The 13819-nt window shown below is 49.6% G+C and overlaps 1 protein-coding gene and 1 long non-coding RNA gene across 2 annotated transcripts in view; one reads left to right on the forward strand and one right to left on the reverse strand.

The window, feature by feature from the left end:
* Window positions 1–236: 236 nt before the first annotated feature.
* Window positions 237–5735, reverse strand: SRXN1 (sulfiredoxin 1). The gene is made up of 2 exons (XM_050807351.1): window positions 5337–5735; window positions 237–1294 (listed from the first exon to the last, which is right to left on the reverse strand). The coding sequence occupies exons 1-2, from the start codon at window positions 5544–5546 to the stop codon at window positions 1091–1093; spliced, it is 414 nt and encodes a 137-aa protein (XP_050663308.1). The 5' UTR covers window positions 5547–5735; the 3' UTR covers window positions 237–1090.
* Window positions 5736–5762: 27 nt separating this feature from the next.
* The window catches only part of LOC126964354 (uncharacterized), a 90465-nt gene continuing 82408 nt past the window's right edge, over window positions 5763–13819 (forward strand). Inside the window, exon 1 of the long non-coding RNA XR_007729343.1 lies at window positions 5763–5846. This is a non-coding gene — a long non-coding RNA (uncharacterized LOC126964354). The remainder of the gene's footprint in view (window positions 5847–13819) is intronic.

Below are 13819 nucleotides of genomic sequence, written 5' to 3' on the forward strand. Positions count from 1 at the left end.
CCTTCCAGGCAAGTGAGTAAGGCTATCCTAGACCATCCAGGCCCAGCTGAGGTCAACAGCTGACCTTAACTCCATGAGGGATCCCAGGTGGGAGCAGCAGAACTGCCCTGTTGAGCCCAGCCCAAACTGCTAACCCACAGGATTGTGGGAAAATAGAGGGTTTGTTTCTAGCTGCCAAGTTTGGGGATGGTTTGTTACACAGCAAAAGCTAACTGGTACACAATTCCGCCTTTCTCTCTTGGTAATGGGATCCCAGTTTTATTGCAGGAGGCAGTGTACCAGTCTCAGTAGATGGAACACGATTGGTCTACTCAACCATGACAATTCTGTTCCCTGCTGTCTTAGCTTTCTTTGCAGCTAGAGGTGCAATGGTAGCTGGCTCAGGCCAAGGGCATCTAAGTGAAAATATGCAGAGGGAGAGAGCAGGAAACAGACTTCTGACTAGGTTTTACTTTCTGATAGGTGACAGGTCCAGCTAGTTTGGCCCTTCCTCTTCCTCCACCCCTCCTTCCTTGAACGCAGACATGATTCTTGGGGATACAGCAGCCATCTTGGGACCATGAAGTAACAAGCACTGAGATCAAGGCAAAAGGATCCAAGATGTCACCCCTACCTTTGTGGAGTTGTTGAACCAATACCATTAGCCACCCATCTCCAGAATCCATGCTATGTGGAAAAACAATCTTCTGTTTGTTTAAACCACTGCAACCAAGGTTTTCCTATCCTTGCAGCTGAATGTAGTCTACATAAGAGGTTACATAGACAAAAATACAGAGGGATCCTTGTCCTTGGGAATTTGGAGCCGGCAGCATGTGGCTCTCCAAGCGCATCTCTGTTCTCATTTCACCTTCTCAGTAATGCTTCAAGGGTAAGGCCATGATCCTATTGTCACAGAGGTGGGAACTGGGGCTCCCACACTGCACAGTGAGTCCAAGGCCTTGTAGCTGGCGAGAGGGGTGCCCAGAGTCAGACCTTCTCCCCAGGTGCAAAGAGAATGCACCCCTGCTATCCCTTCTGCATGGCCCAGCCTGCTGGAGGCCAGGTGTGTCTTCTGGGCTCTTGAAGGTGGCAGCAGGTGCCAAGGAGGCTGCTACTGCAAGTCTGGTGTGGATGCCCCCAGGTACACCCTTAGGTCTGAGAGAGTGGACTGGACAAGCTTGGCGGGGATGGTCTCTTGCTGCAGCTGCTGGTAGGCCGCGTAGCGGTGGCAGCCCCCGAAGGAGTAGAAGTAGTCACCTCCCTGGGCCCCTTTGATCCAGAGGACATCGATGGGGGGCACGCTGTCTGGGTCCTCCTGGGGAGAAGGGGCACAGAGTCAATGGATGGTACAAGGCTTGACAGTTTGTAAAGCAGACTTTGTCCACCTGTGTCGCGCTCCTTATAAGGTGATCACACCGGACTACTGTGAGAGACAACTGCTAAATATCAGGAATTTTGTGAGCTGGTCGACATCACTTTGTAGCTTGAAAATCAGCCATGGGAGAGTATTTACACCAGAGAAATGGACAGATGCTACAAATCAGGGATTTCTCCCACACATGTATCAGTACACCACATGCACACTATCCATTGGGCCCTGTTGTAGACCTTGGGAATACAGTACAGCTGGAATGAGACTGAATAAGGCCCTGCCTTCAAGGGGCTCCAGTCTAGTGGGGCAGATGGAACAAGAAGTAAATATTAGAGTGACAAATGCTATAATGACAATAATACAGGTGAGAGGACAGAGATGGGGTCCACAAGGCCTCTCTGAGGTAAGAAGGAAGCAGAGTACTTGGAAAGATTCAGAAACGGGGCTGGGCATGGTTGCTCACACCTGTAATGAGAACTTTGGGAGGCCGAGGTGGGTGGATCACTTGAGGTCAGGAGTTTGAAGCCAGCCTGGCTAAAATGGCAAAACCCTCTCTCTACCACAAAAATTAGCTGGGCATGGTGGTGCATGCCTGTAATCACAGTTACTCAGGAGGCTGAGGCAGGAGAATCGCTTGAACCCGGGAGGCAGAGGTCGCAGTGAGCTGAGATCGCACCATTGCACTCTAGCACAGGCGACGGAGTGAGACTCCATCTCAAAAAAAAAAAAAAAAAAAAAAAAGAGAGAAGTGGAATAGTTTCAATTAAGAGCGTAGCTGCCCGGGTTCAAATCTAGCTCGCTGCTTAACAGCTATGTGATCTTCGGCAATTAATCTTTTTGTGCCTCAGTTGCCCCATCTATCAAATGGGATGGAGATAACCGATCCATCTCACAGAGCTTTTGGGTTAAATGAGTTAATATATATAAAGCACTTTAAATCATGCTTGGCACATCGAAAGCGCTCAGTAATGTATGCTGTGTATGACCTGAGGGAAGAAGATTCCACGCAGAGGGAACAGCAAACGCAAAGGGCCTGAGGCCAGAGCACCTTCACCATATAGGAGGCACAGCAAGGAGGCCAGTGTGACTAGAGTGGCCTCCAGGGCTCGAGGAATGGTCAGAAAGGCCAGCAGGAGCCAGATGGTGCAGATCCGTTTCTGAGAGAAGTTGGTGGGCCTGGAGTGTTCGCGATAGGGGAGAGTGATATGATCTGATGCACACTCTAGAATGCTGTCACGGGAGAACAGACTTGGCAGGGCCGACAAGGGCACAAGGCAAGAAGACAGAGGGGAGGCCTTTGCAGGCATTCAGCAGAAGATGCTGGTCTGGATGATGGTGTGGTGGGGACAGGGAGAGGTAGACGGGTTTGGGACACATTTAGGGGGCAGGTCCGAGGGGTCTGGCAGAGGGGTGAATCCAAGGGCAAGAGAAAAGGGAGAATCTAAGTTGGCTTCCTGTTAGGGGCCCGCACAGCCAGGTGGAGAGTGGGTCATCCTCTAAGTAGGGAAAGCCTGGGGCAGGATGGGTGCAGCGTAGAGCACTCTGGGGAGACCCCATTAAGTGTGAGCGGCCTGGAATGCCTCCTGCTGCTGGCCCACGGGTCCTCTCTCATGATTCCACAAATGATTATTCAGCAGTAAGGCGCAGCAGTCACGAGCCTGCGCTCTGGAACTCGGCACACCTGACTTTGGATCTCGGCTCCTCTCCACAGCAGCTGGGGCACCCAGCCCTCTGAATGACATTCCTCACCTGTAAACTGGGAATAAGACATCCTAGAGGGCTGCTGCTGAAGAGTCAGTGAGCTGATGCCTACCGGGCATCCGTAGAGCACTACGGAGGGGCAGCCGTGCCAGGCAGGCCTTGTGCTGGGTACTGAAGGCACGATGGTGGATGGCCAGAATGATGGCTCCCAAAGATGTCCACGTCTGAACCCTTGTGAATACGTTACCTTACATGAGAAAAGGGACTTGGCGGACGGAATTAAGGTAAGGATCTTGAGATGCAGAAATTATCCAAGGTTATCTAGATGGGTCGAATGTCATTATCAGCGTCCTTAAAACTGGGAAGAGGGAGCAGAAGAAGAGGTCAGAGTGATGCGATGTGAGAAGGCCTTGGTCTAATGTTGCTGGTTAGAGGAAGAGGCCAGAAGCCACGCAGTGTGGGTGGCATCTGGAAGCTGGGAAAGGTGAGGAAATAGATTCTCCCCTAGAGCCTATAGAAAACAGTGCAGCCCTGCTTGATGTTAGCCCAGTAAGACCCATTTTGGACTTCTGACGATAAATAAAGCTGTGTTGTTTTAAGCCATCAACTTTGTGGTAACCTACAGTGGCCCCAGAAAACTAATATAGGTGTACGTAAGCAAAGGAAGAGCTGGTTCTGGCCCTTGGAGCCTACAGTTCTAGCATGGAAGGCAGGTGTCTAAACAGGACGTTAAAAGCCAGTGAGCTGTAATCCCAGCACTTTGGGAGGTTGAGGCGGGCAGATCACTTGAGGTCTGGAGTTTGAGGCCAGCCTGGCCAATATGGTGAAACCCCATCTCTACTAAAATACAACAACCAGCCAGGCGTGGTGGCGGGTGCCTGTAATCCCAGCTACTCAGGATGCCGAGGCAGGAGAATAGCTTGAACCTGGGAGGCAGAAGTTGCAGTGAGCCGAGATCGCGCCACTGCACCCCAGCCTGGGCGACAGAGAGAGACAATGTCTTTAAAAAAAAAAGCCAGTAGATCAGAGCTATGCAGGTGGTCACACAGGTGGCTGCAGGCCCACAGAGCTCCTAACCTGGTAGGGACGGTCAGGGAAGATGCTGACACTGAGACAGGAAGACTGAGGAAGAGTCAGAAACAACAAGGCAGAGACAGAAGAGGTTCTCAATAGGAGAAAAAGCCCAGTGGTGGGACAGGGCGTGTATAGCAGATCCCTTCCCATCTCAGCCAGGCACTGTGCTACTGTTGTGGCAACAGATAAGATGGGACAAGGTCCTCGCCCTTGTAGAGTTCACAAGAGGTCGGGAAGACAGAAAATAAAATGCAACACAAATAAATGTATGATATAATTTCTGGTGGACATAAGTGGTATCCTGAGAAACATCTCGGGCTAAGGGGAGAGCTAGAGACGCCAGGGACCCTGACCAAGGGTGATCAAGGAGGCAGAGAGCTGGACCAGGCAGGGGGGCAGGCCCTGTGGTTGTCAGGGGAAGTGGCTCCAGGCAGTGAGGACAGCAGTGTAAATACTAGGACTGAAAGTTAATCGGGGGTGGCTGTAGAGGTGCTGGGTGGGGCTTAGGGATCTCATGTGCTCGCCTTCCAAGGGTCAGGGGGGAGGGGACTCAATGTCGTGTAGGCCTAACCTGACACCTGTTCTTGCACCTGCCAGAATCACTCCAGCATTCTTAACACCCTCCCTCAGTGGTGGAGCTGACCCTTGACCTCTTCCACTTCCCATTCAGAGGAGGGCCTCCCAGCAGATACGACACACCCAGTCCCACTGTCACTGACTGTCACAGCCATGATAACCCACGGCTTATCTCCGGGTAGTGCAGTGGCCATGTGCTGGGCAGTGGGGGCCGGCTGCCTGGGTGTGAATCCTAGCCGTGCCACTTTTTAAGCGCCTGATCTTAGTCAAGCCGCTGAAATCTTCCCTGCCTCAGTTTCTCGTTTGCAAAAGAGACACTCTCTACCTCATAGGTACTCATTGGGTTGGCATTGGAAACTAAGGGACTTCCTGCAGTTCCTGGACCACTGCAAGCACTAGCGTTATAAGCATTATCATCACTACTTTAATTATCTCGTCCAATTCCCTCCTTGCTCAAGTGAGGAAACAGAGGCCCAGAAAGGCCCAGCCACTTGCTCAAGGTCACACAGCAGATGCTAAGCTCCGGCTGAGCCCGGAACCACTCCGTCTCGCCTCCATCGCGGCGACCTCCCTCCTCCGGCGACCTCCCCTCCAAAGCCCTCCCTCCAGCTGGCTGGACTCCTCGGGGCCTCACCCGGATAGTGTTCACGAGGCTCTGCACCTTGGCGGGGTCCAGCACGGACGGCAGCGGCCGGATAAGCACGTTCAGTGGCACGTTGTGTACCGCGGCGATGCAGCCCGAGTGGATGCTGCCGCCCTGCGCGCCACCGCTCGGCCTGGGCCCCTCGGGCGCCCCCCGATCCGCGCCGGCTCTGCCCAGCGCTCCTCCAGCACGCAGCCCCATCGTCGCCGCCACCGTTGTCGCCGCCGCCGCCGCGGGACTCGCCGCCTCCTCCGGCCTTAACTCTGGCCGGGCCGTACCATTCTGCGCGGTCGGGTGGGGGGGCCCGGGCCAGGGCGCGTTTCTCCCCCGGCCCCGCCGTGGTCCGGTCTCAACCCCGCGGTCCCCCCGCGACTCAGGCTCCGCTCGCCAGGTGCAGCCGAACTCGCGCGGGGCTCCGGCTCTCCACCGGGGGGCGCCTCCCGCCTCCCCTCCCCCGCGCGGCGTCCGGGGAGTGGAAGCGCCCGGGCTGGCTGACTCAGGGTGAGTTTGCAGGTCGCGGGGCGGGAGGGGCGCGGGTGACGCACCGGCCGCGGTGACTTAGGCCGCGGGGGCGGGGGCGGAGAGCGAGGCGAACCTGCCCAGCCGGGATGAGTCGGCAAAGCCTGCAGTGCGCTGCTGCCCCGCTGCTAGGGCTCCTAGCCAGCGAGGTGATGATCCCCACCAACGGTTCCACTTCCAATCTGGTGCTGGCTGTGTCTGGCGCCGTTCCAAACATTTTGCACGAATATTGACTTATCTAAACCTCAAAACAACTCTGCAAGGAAGGTATGATTGTTATTCCCATTTTACAGAAGAGGAGACTGACACACAGAGGTTTAAGTGATTTACCCAAGATCATGGAGTTAGTAAGTGGCCGAATCCGCATTCAAATCCAGATAGTCTGGCTCCGGAGGCCGCTCTCTGCCCCACGGCTGGTTGCCTTGGTTCAGCAACAGTGACTGTCACACGGAGCCCTCAGGAATCGCGCTGACAATGTGTGGGCCCTGCCTTCGAGTTCCACACTGTTTGTATCATTACAACACTACTGGAAGTAGGTGCAGTTATAGACCCGCTTGTTCAAGATCAGCTGAAATGAAAGTCAGGTCATACAAGTCCATACTGTGGAGCCACCTAACCACCAACTCCAAGCAGGAAGGTGGACATCCCAGACTCGGTTGAAGACAACCATGTCTGGTTTGCTTGTCTTCCTTCTCCACGTGGATGGCACGAACATGGAGGAATGCATACTTACCCTGCCAGCCCAAGAAAACTCCACATGGAGGAGGGGGCCAGGGGTTTCTACTTTGCCTTGAGCCAGTTGCTGACACTGTCTGAATCCTGTCTGTAAAATGAAGTAATGCTGCTCCTCACTCAGAGTTGTGTGAATTGGGAGAGTGCTCATATAGTGCTCTGTGAATTGCGTAACATCCATTTTGCTGTTGAAGATCTTTTATTTTGGGTTCTTAGTCTCTCACAAAACCTTAGAACACTGAGACCAAGATTTGAGCCTTTCCCTTTCCCAACATAATTCCCGTGGACACCTAAATGATACTTTGTTTCCAGAAGTAGAACTGACAACCACACCTCAGCCCCAGAGCACTTTGGGAGGCCGAGACGGGCGGATCACGAGGTCAGGAGATCGAGACCATCCTGGCTAAAGCGGTGAAACCCCGTCTCTACTAAAAAAAATACAAAAAAACTAGCCGGGTGAGGTGGTGGGCGCCTGTAGTCCCAGCTACTCGGGAGGCTGAGGTAGGAGAATGGCGGGAACCTGGGAGGCGGAGTTTGCAGTGAGCCGAGATCCCGCCACTGCACTCCAGCCTGGGCGACAAAGCGAGACTCTGTCTCAAAAAAAAAAAAAAAAAAAAAAAAAAAAAAAAGAATTAGAGAATTTCATCAAGAAGGAAGTTATCCCTTCTAAAACATCTTTCTCATTATAAGAAGTAAGAATGGGAAGATAACAGTTGCTAGAGTGGAAAAGTGGAGCTCTGGCCTGATTCTTTCATCATGGTGTATTCAGGGGGACCTCATTTCCTGGTATCAAATTCTCTGTGTTAAGATATCTATGGCCCAATTCAAAATTGCTTAAGCAATAAGAAGGTTTGTTTTCTCACATAATAAGATGTGGTAGGCATGTCTAAGGTTGGTAAAGAGGCAGTTGAACAAAGACTCCAGTTCTGGCTGGGTGCAGTGGCTCACACCTGTAATCCCAGCACTTTGGAAGGCTGAGGCAAGCAAATCACTTGAGGCCAGGAGTTCGAGACCAGCCTAGCCAACATAGTGAAACCCTGTCTCTACCAAAAGTACCAAAATTAGCCAGGCATGGTGGCACGCGCTTGTAGTCCCAGTTACTCCAGAGGCTGAGACAGGAGAATCGCTTGAAACTGAGAGGCAGAGGTTGCAGCGAGCTGATATCATGCCACTGCATTCCAGCCTGGGCGACAGAGCAGGACTCTGTCTCAGAAAAAAAAAAAAAAAAAAGATTCTGGTTCTGTCTATCCTTTTGTGCCATCATCTTCAGTGTTCTGTTATCCTGCAGTGTGCCCTTCATGGTCCCAAGATGGCTGCTGTAGCTCAAAGCATCACATCACTACATGCGAATGTCCACAAGTGGAAGTTAGGACATCCTTCGCACCTCTTTTTAAGAGTGAAGAAACCTTTCCTGGCTGGATGCAGTGACTCACACCTTCTGACCATCCACTCCTCGAGCCCTGGAGCCCACTCTAGTCACACTGGTCTCCTTGCTGTGCCTCCTCCACAGCGAACATGTCCTGGCCTCAGGCCCTTTACATTTGCTATTCCCTCTGCATGGAACGCTCTTCCCTCAGGTCATACACAGCATACATTACTGAGTGCTTTCCCTGTGCTCAGCATGGTTTGATGCGCTTTACATATATTAACTCTTGGAACCCAGCAGCTCTATGAGATGAGTCTGTTATCTCCATCCCCATTTGATAGATGGGGTATCCCTGTGGGAGCTCTGCCCATACGTTCCAGAGGTGCCAGGCCATTCACTAATGGGGGCAGGAGCCGGCGAGTAAATGCCAGTCTTCTACTGTCACAGATGGATGATTCAGAGAGGTGTTCTAGACCATTCAGATCTCTCTGGAACCTTCTCAGAGACCAGAAGTACTCATCCCTATTACTACAACTGACTTCACTAACACCCCCTCTGTCCCATTCCTCTCACCCCTTACTTCTGCTTCCAGGGATCACCTTCCACATAAATGACTTACACTAAAGTCTCAGACTTGCTATCAGGCAGCCAAAACTAAAACAAAAGGGAAACTTGATACTGGGTCATCCCCTATAATTCTGTACCTTGCGTAGGTTAAAATTGCACTATTTTATTGCATGTGTGACCTCGGGCCAGTCACCTGCCCGTGCCTGTTTCCTAATCTGCAAAATGGACATGCGGTCACCTAATTCACAGGGATGTTGGAAGAATGAAGAGAGATGATGTTAGGTGAGGTCCTTAGAACAGTGCACAACACATTATAAGTGCTCAATAAATGTTTGCTGTTTGATTGCATTTTAAATTATAACAGAGCTTGAAGGTCTCTCCGTGTCTTCACTTTCAGACTAGTCTTGATGTATTAGTCAAGACTTTTGTTTGTAAGTGACAGAAAGCCAATGTGAATTAGCTTAATGAAAATGCTTTGCTATTCCCTTGACTGAGGTGAAGCCGGGCCTCAGGGGAAAGTAAGTTGAGAGATTTCTTTTTTCTGCCCTCACTCAGCAGAGGGATTATCTCTACATGTCAGGAACATGACTGTCAACAGCAATGATATTTGGCTTTCAATAAGGGAAACCTGACAAGAGAGACTTAATACAACTTAAAGTGTTTCCTCTATTAAAAAAAAAGTCTGGAGGTAGGAAGTCCATGGCTGGGATGGCTGCTCCATGGTCACTAGTGGCATAGGCCCTTTCTATCTTTCTGCTCCATCATTTTTGAGCAGAGTTTTCATTCCCAGGGTCACCTCCTATTCAAGATAGTTGCTGAAGTGCCAGCCATCTCATCCAAATTCCACCCTGAAAAGAGGTGGAGAAATGGAAAGGCAAAGGATATGACCCTTCCCCTTTTTAGGATGCTATCTCAGAAATTTTATATAACATTTCCCCTTGCGTGTCATTGACTAGAAATTGGTCACATGGCCACCCCTGGCTGCAAGGGCAGCTGGATATGTTGTCTTCATTCATAGCGGTAATGTGCTCAGCTAAAATTGGAGTTCTCTTACTAAGGAAGAATAGAGATTGATAAGTAGCTAGCAATTGGAGCCACAGCTCTCAAGTTACAGGCCTTATGGCACAGAGAGAGGGAGAGAGAGAAAATTTCCAAGTTCTAGTCAGATGCCTACATATGAACAAACCAGCTATAGCATTGGGGGGCAGAGACTTTCTTAAAAGCATAAGCCACCATTATTTATTATAATGACTTAAAGGTATGGAGTTCATTTAAAGGTAATTACTGGTCAACTGCTATTGGCTGGGCTGGACCCAGGGGATTTAGTGATCAGCAAAAAGACACTACCAATCTCTGCATTATGAAGCTTACAGTGTAGTGGAGGATTCAGATAATGATCAAATAATCACACTGGTTAATGGAGAGTGTAAAGTATACATTGATAGTAGGGGCTACAAAAGAATGGCATGTGGTTCTGAGGAAGTGCCTTAGTCCTTTTGGCTGCCATAGCAATACCATAGACTGTGGCTTATAAACAACAGAAATTTATTTCTCACAGTTTCGGGGGCTGAGAAATCCAAGATCAAGGTGACTTTGTATCTCCCCAACATCCATATGTTGAAATCCCAGGTGCTGATGTTGGGAGGTGGGCCTTTGGGAAGTGATTATGTCGCGGGGTTCCTGGGGGCAGAGCCCTCGTGAGTGAGATTAGTGTCCTTTTTCTTTCTTTTGAGACAGGGTCTCACTTTTGTCACCCAGGCTGGAGTGCAGTGGAACTGTAAAGAAAACTTCAAATTTTTAAAATCAGGAACCTGATAATAACTAAGGAATCCTGAACAGAGTATTCGTAGAAATACAGATGAAAAAGGCCATTTGGATGAGGAAATGAGGAAGATATTGGACGATGGAAAAAAGACCATCTTGTTACAAAATGGCAAAGAACTTGGCTGAATTATGTCCATGTTCTAGTGCTTTATAGGAGGTAGAACTTGTGAGCAATGAAATGGGATATTTAACTGAAGCTGTTTCTAAGCAAAGTGTTGAAGCTGTGGCTTGGCTCCTCCTGACTGCTTACAGTAAAATATAAGTAGAAATAAATGAGTTAAAGATGCGACTTTTAAGCAAATAGGAAGCAAAATGTAAAGATTTGAAAAATTTTCAGCCTATCCATATTGCAAAGAATCAGAAAGAATGTTTGGGAGAAAACATTAGTCTCCATAAGGAGACTGTAATGGTTATGAACTTAATCAGCCATCCCAGCTGGAAAACTGCCATCTTGAATTGAAGGGGAAGGAGATGGGGAGGGATGAAGGAAGGCTGTTTGACTTCTTGGGTTTTTCAGGACAAGACCAGAATGCAAACTATTGTTCAAGACAAGGGAAGAATGACCCTGAAGGCAATTCAGAGATCATCAAGGCTATCTCCTTGCTTTCAAAAGTCAGGGACAATGCCTTGCATTCAACAGGTTAGAGGGCCTCTGTCCAAAGCCATGGAGGAAGAGCTGCCCAGAGCTGTTGGGGTGGGGCTACCCAGAGCCCTGGGAACATGACCTCTGCTGGATAGAGCTGGAGGGACAGGACCACCACCCCAGAGGGTACAGAGGGTGGGACCAACACCATCGTGGATCTGGAAGGCTGCCTCAGTGGGCCTGGAAGCAGAGCATTTAATGAACCAAAAATGATTTTTCTTGAGCCTTAAGATCTCATGGAGTTTGCCTTGTAGTTTGGATGTAATTTGGATCTGCTATTCCTTTCTTCTTTCCTATTTTTCCCTTTTGGAATGGTCTATCTTATACCTGTCCCACCATTGTATTTTGGAAGCAAATAACTTGCTTGATTTAACAGGCTCACAGCTGGAGAACAATTTGCCCCAGCATGCATCACACCTTGAGTCTCAGCCATATTTGACTTAGATGACACTTAGGTAATAAAACTTTGGATTTTAGACTTCAGAGTTGATGCTGGAATGAGTTAAGACTTTTGGGGCTGTTGGGATGTAAGGAATGAATGTATTTTGCATGTGAGAAGGATGTGAATTTGGCGGGGGGCGGGGATGGAGGCAGAATGCTATAGACTGAATGTTTGTGTTCCTCCAAAATTCATGTTAAAATCCTAACCCCCAATATGATGGTATTAGGAGTTGGGTTTTTGGGAGGTAACTAGGTCATGAAGGCAGAGCCCTCATTAATGCAATTAGTGACTTTATAAAAGAGATCCCAGAGAGCTCCCTCACCCCTTCTACCATGTGAGGACATGATGAGAAGATGGTGGAACCAGAAATCAGGTCCTTACCAGACATTGAATCTGCTAGCCCTTGGATCTAGGACTTCTCAGTCTCCAGAACTATGCAAAATACATTTCTGTTGTTTCTAAACCACCTAGTCTACGGTAGTTTGTTACAGCAGCCTACACAGACTAAGACAGCCATGATCTGCTCTGCATTTCTGAAAGATCCCTGTGGCTGCTGTGGATGGAGGGAGGGAGGCCAGGGAGGCAGAATGGATCCAGGAGACCAGGGAGAAGACTGGTACAGTTGTCTAGATAAGAGATGATGGTGGCTCTGGACCAAGGTGGAGACTGAGAAGATGGAGAGGAAAAATTGACAGGACCTGGTGGATTGGGTGGTAGGATGGGGAGACAGAGGTGAGAGAGATGACCTCTGGGTTTTGTGACTGCAGGACTGGATGGGTGCTGGTGTCATTCACAGAGTTGGGATGCCTCAGAGGAGAAGCAAATCACAGCTTCAGACCTGGGCTGGTCTCTGATGCTTTTGGGATATCGAAGTGGAGGTGGCCTGCAGGCAGATACAGATTTGCAGCTCAGAGAGGAGGCTGGAATTGAAAATGTTAGTGTATGGGCCGTCTCATGTAGGTAGAAATTGAACCCATGGGTGTAATTAGATTGCTTTAGGGGAGTATACAGAGCAGAAAGTGGGTTCCTTCCTTGGGTATCGGGTAGGTGAGTCTGCAAAGCTGCTAGGTGGAGCAGTCAGACAAGTAAGAGGAGAACCAGATAGTCATGTCATGTCATGTCATGGAGGTCTTGAAGCTCTTTGAGAACATCGTAAAAAGCAGACTGGATCCATGTGCCAGTTGAGGTACTCTGGACTGAGGTAACAGGAACCTGATTCAACTGACTGAAACAGTAAACTCATGTCTTCAGGTATGTTCAAGTAAACAGAAGTCCACAGGCAGCAAGCACCATGAGTGGGATTCAGGGTGGTGTTTTCATTGGCTCCGTGATGTCATAAAGGACCCAGGCTTTTTCCATGCCCCTGCATTGCCATATGTTGTGTAGGCTTCATGCTAAGGCCAGTTCATTTCATGGTCACAAGATGACATGCTTCTCTGCTCACATTTGAGGGGAAGAGGAACTGGACTTCCTTTCCTTTTAAGAAAAAGGAAGCAGCAAGTTTTCCATACCCTTCCGGCAACCCTCTCCTTAAGTCTCATTGGCCAGAATTAGGTTATGTGCCCATTTCTGAACCGTGAGAGATGTTAGTATTCTTAGACCAGTAAAGACTACCTCTTAAGCTGATGTTCAGTCCCCAGATTGCAAGGTTGCTAATCCAGGAGAGAGGGGTGGGGTGGAATGGTTATTGGACCTGTATAACTGGGCTGGATATGGCTGATGGAGACCCAGCATTCTTTCCCACCTCCCTCTAGGGTGCCTTCTAGATTGCATAGTTGGAGAGTTAAAAACTATATTTCTCAGATCTCTTTGCCGCAAAGATACTAACAGGGAATTAAGTTCTACCAGTTAGATGTACTTCCACGAGATATGGATGGCAGACGTGGGCTGGGGCCATCTTCCGACTGGTTTGACTCTTGCTACTGTCAAGATCGTCTTGGAGGTGTTAAGATTTTCTGTAGCAGTGTTCCAGCATTGTGCCACCAGCACAGTGGGAGACAGGAGACAGTTATAGAGGCAGTGGCAAGGGCCTGCTGATCCCTCGGTTGCACCTATGATGTGGTGTTCTTCAACTCAGTAGTTCCAGTGCACCCTATTGACCACCACCAACCCCCACTCCACACCCTCCCCCACCACTGACTGTGGAAGAGGCAGGTGCTGTCTCGGTGGCAGCAGTTCTGCGGTGGAGTTCTGGACTCCAGCAGATGGCTCACTTCTTCAGCCCTTCCACAAATTTTGTCAGCAGCCAATTATTGAAGTATTAAATCCTTTCTCTTCAAAGGGATTTAATACATGTTTATAAAATCCTGATCTAGAGTGGTTTCTGTTCCTGGCACCTAAAACAAACATAATGGATCCAATAGCCAGTCATGGGCAGTGTA

This window comes from Macaca thibetana, chromosome 10 (genome assembly GCF_024542745.1).
Source record: "Macaca thibetana thibetana isolate TM-01 chromosome 10, ASM2454274v1, whole genome shotgun sequence".
Classification (NCBI taxonomy): domain Eukaryota; kingdom Metazoa; phylum Chordata; class Mammalia; order Primates; family Cercopithecidae; genus Macaca; species Macaca thibetana.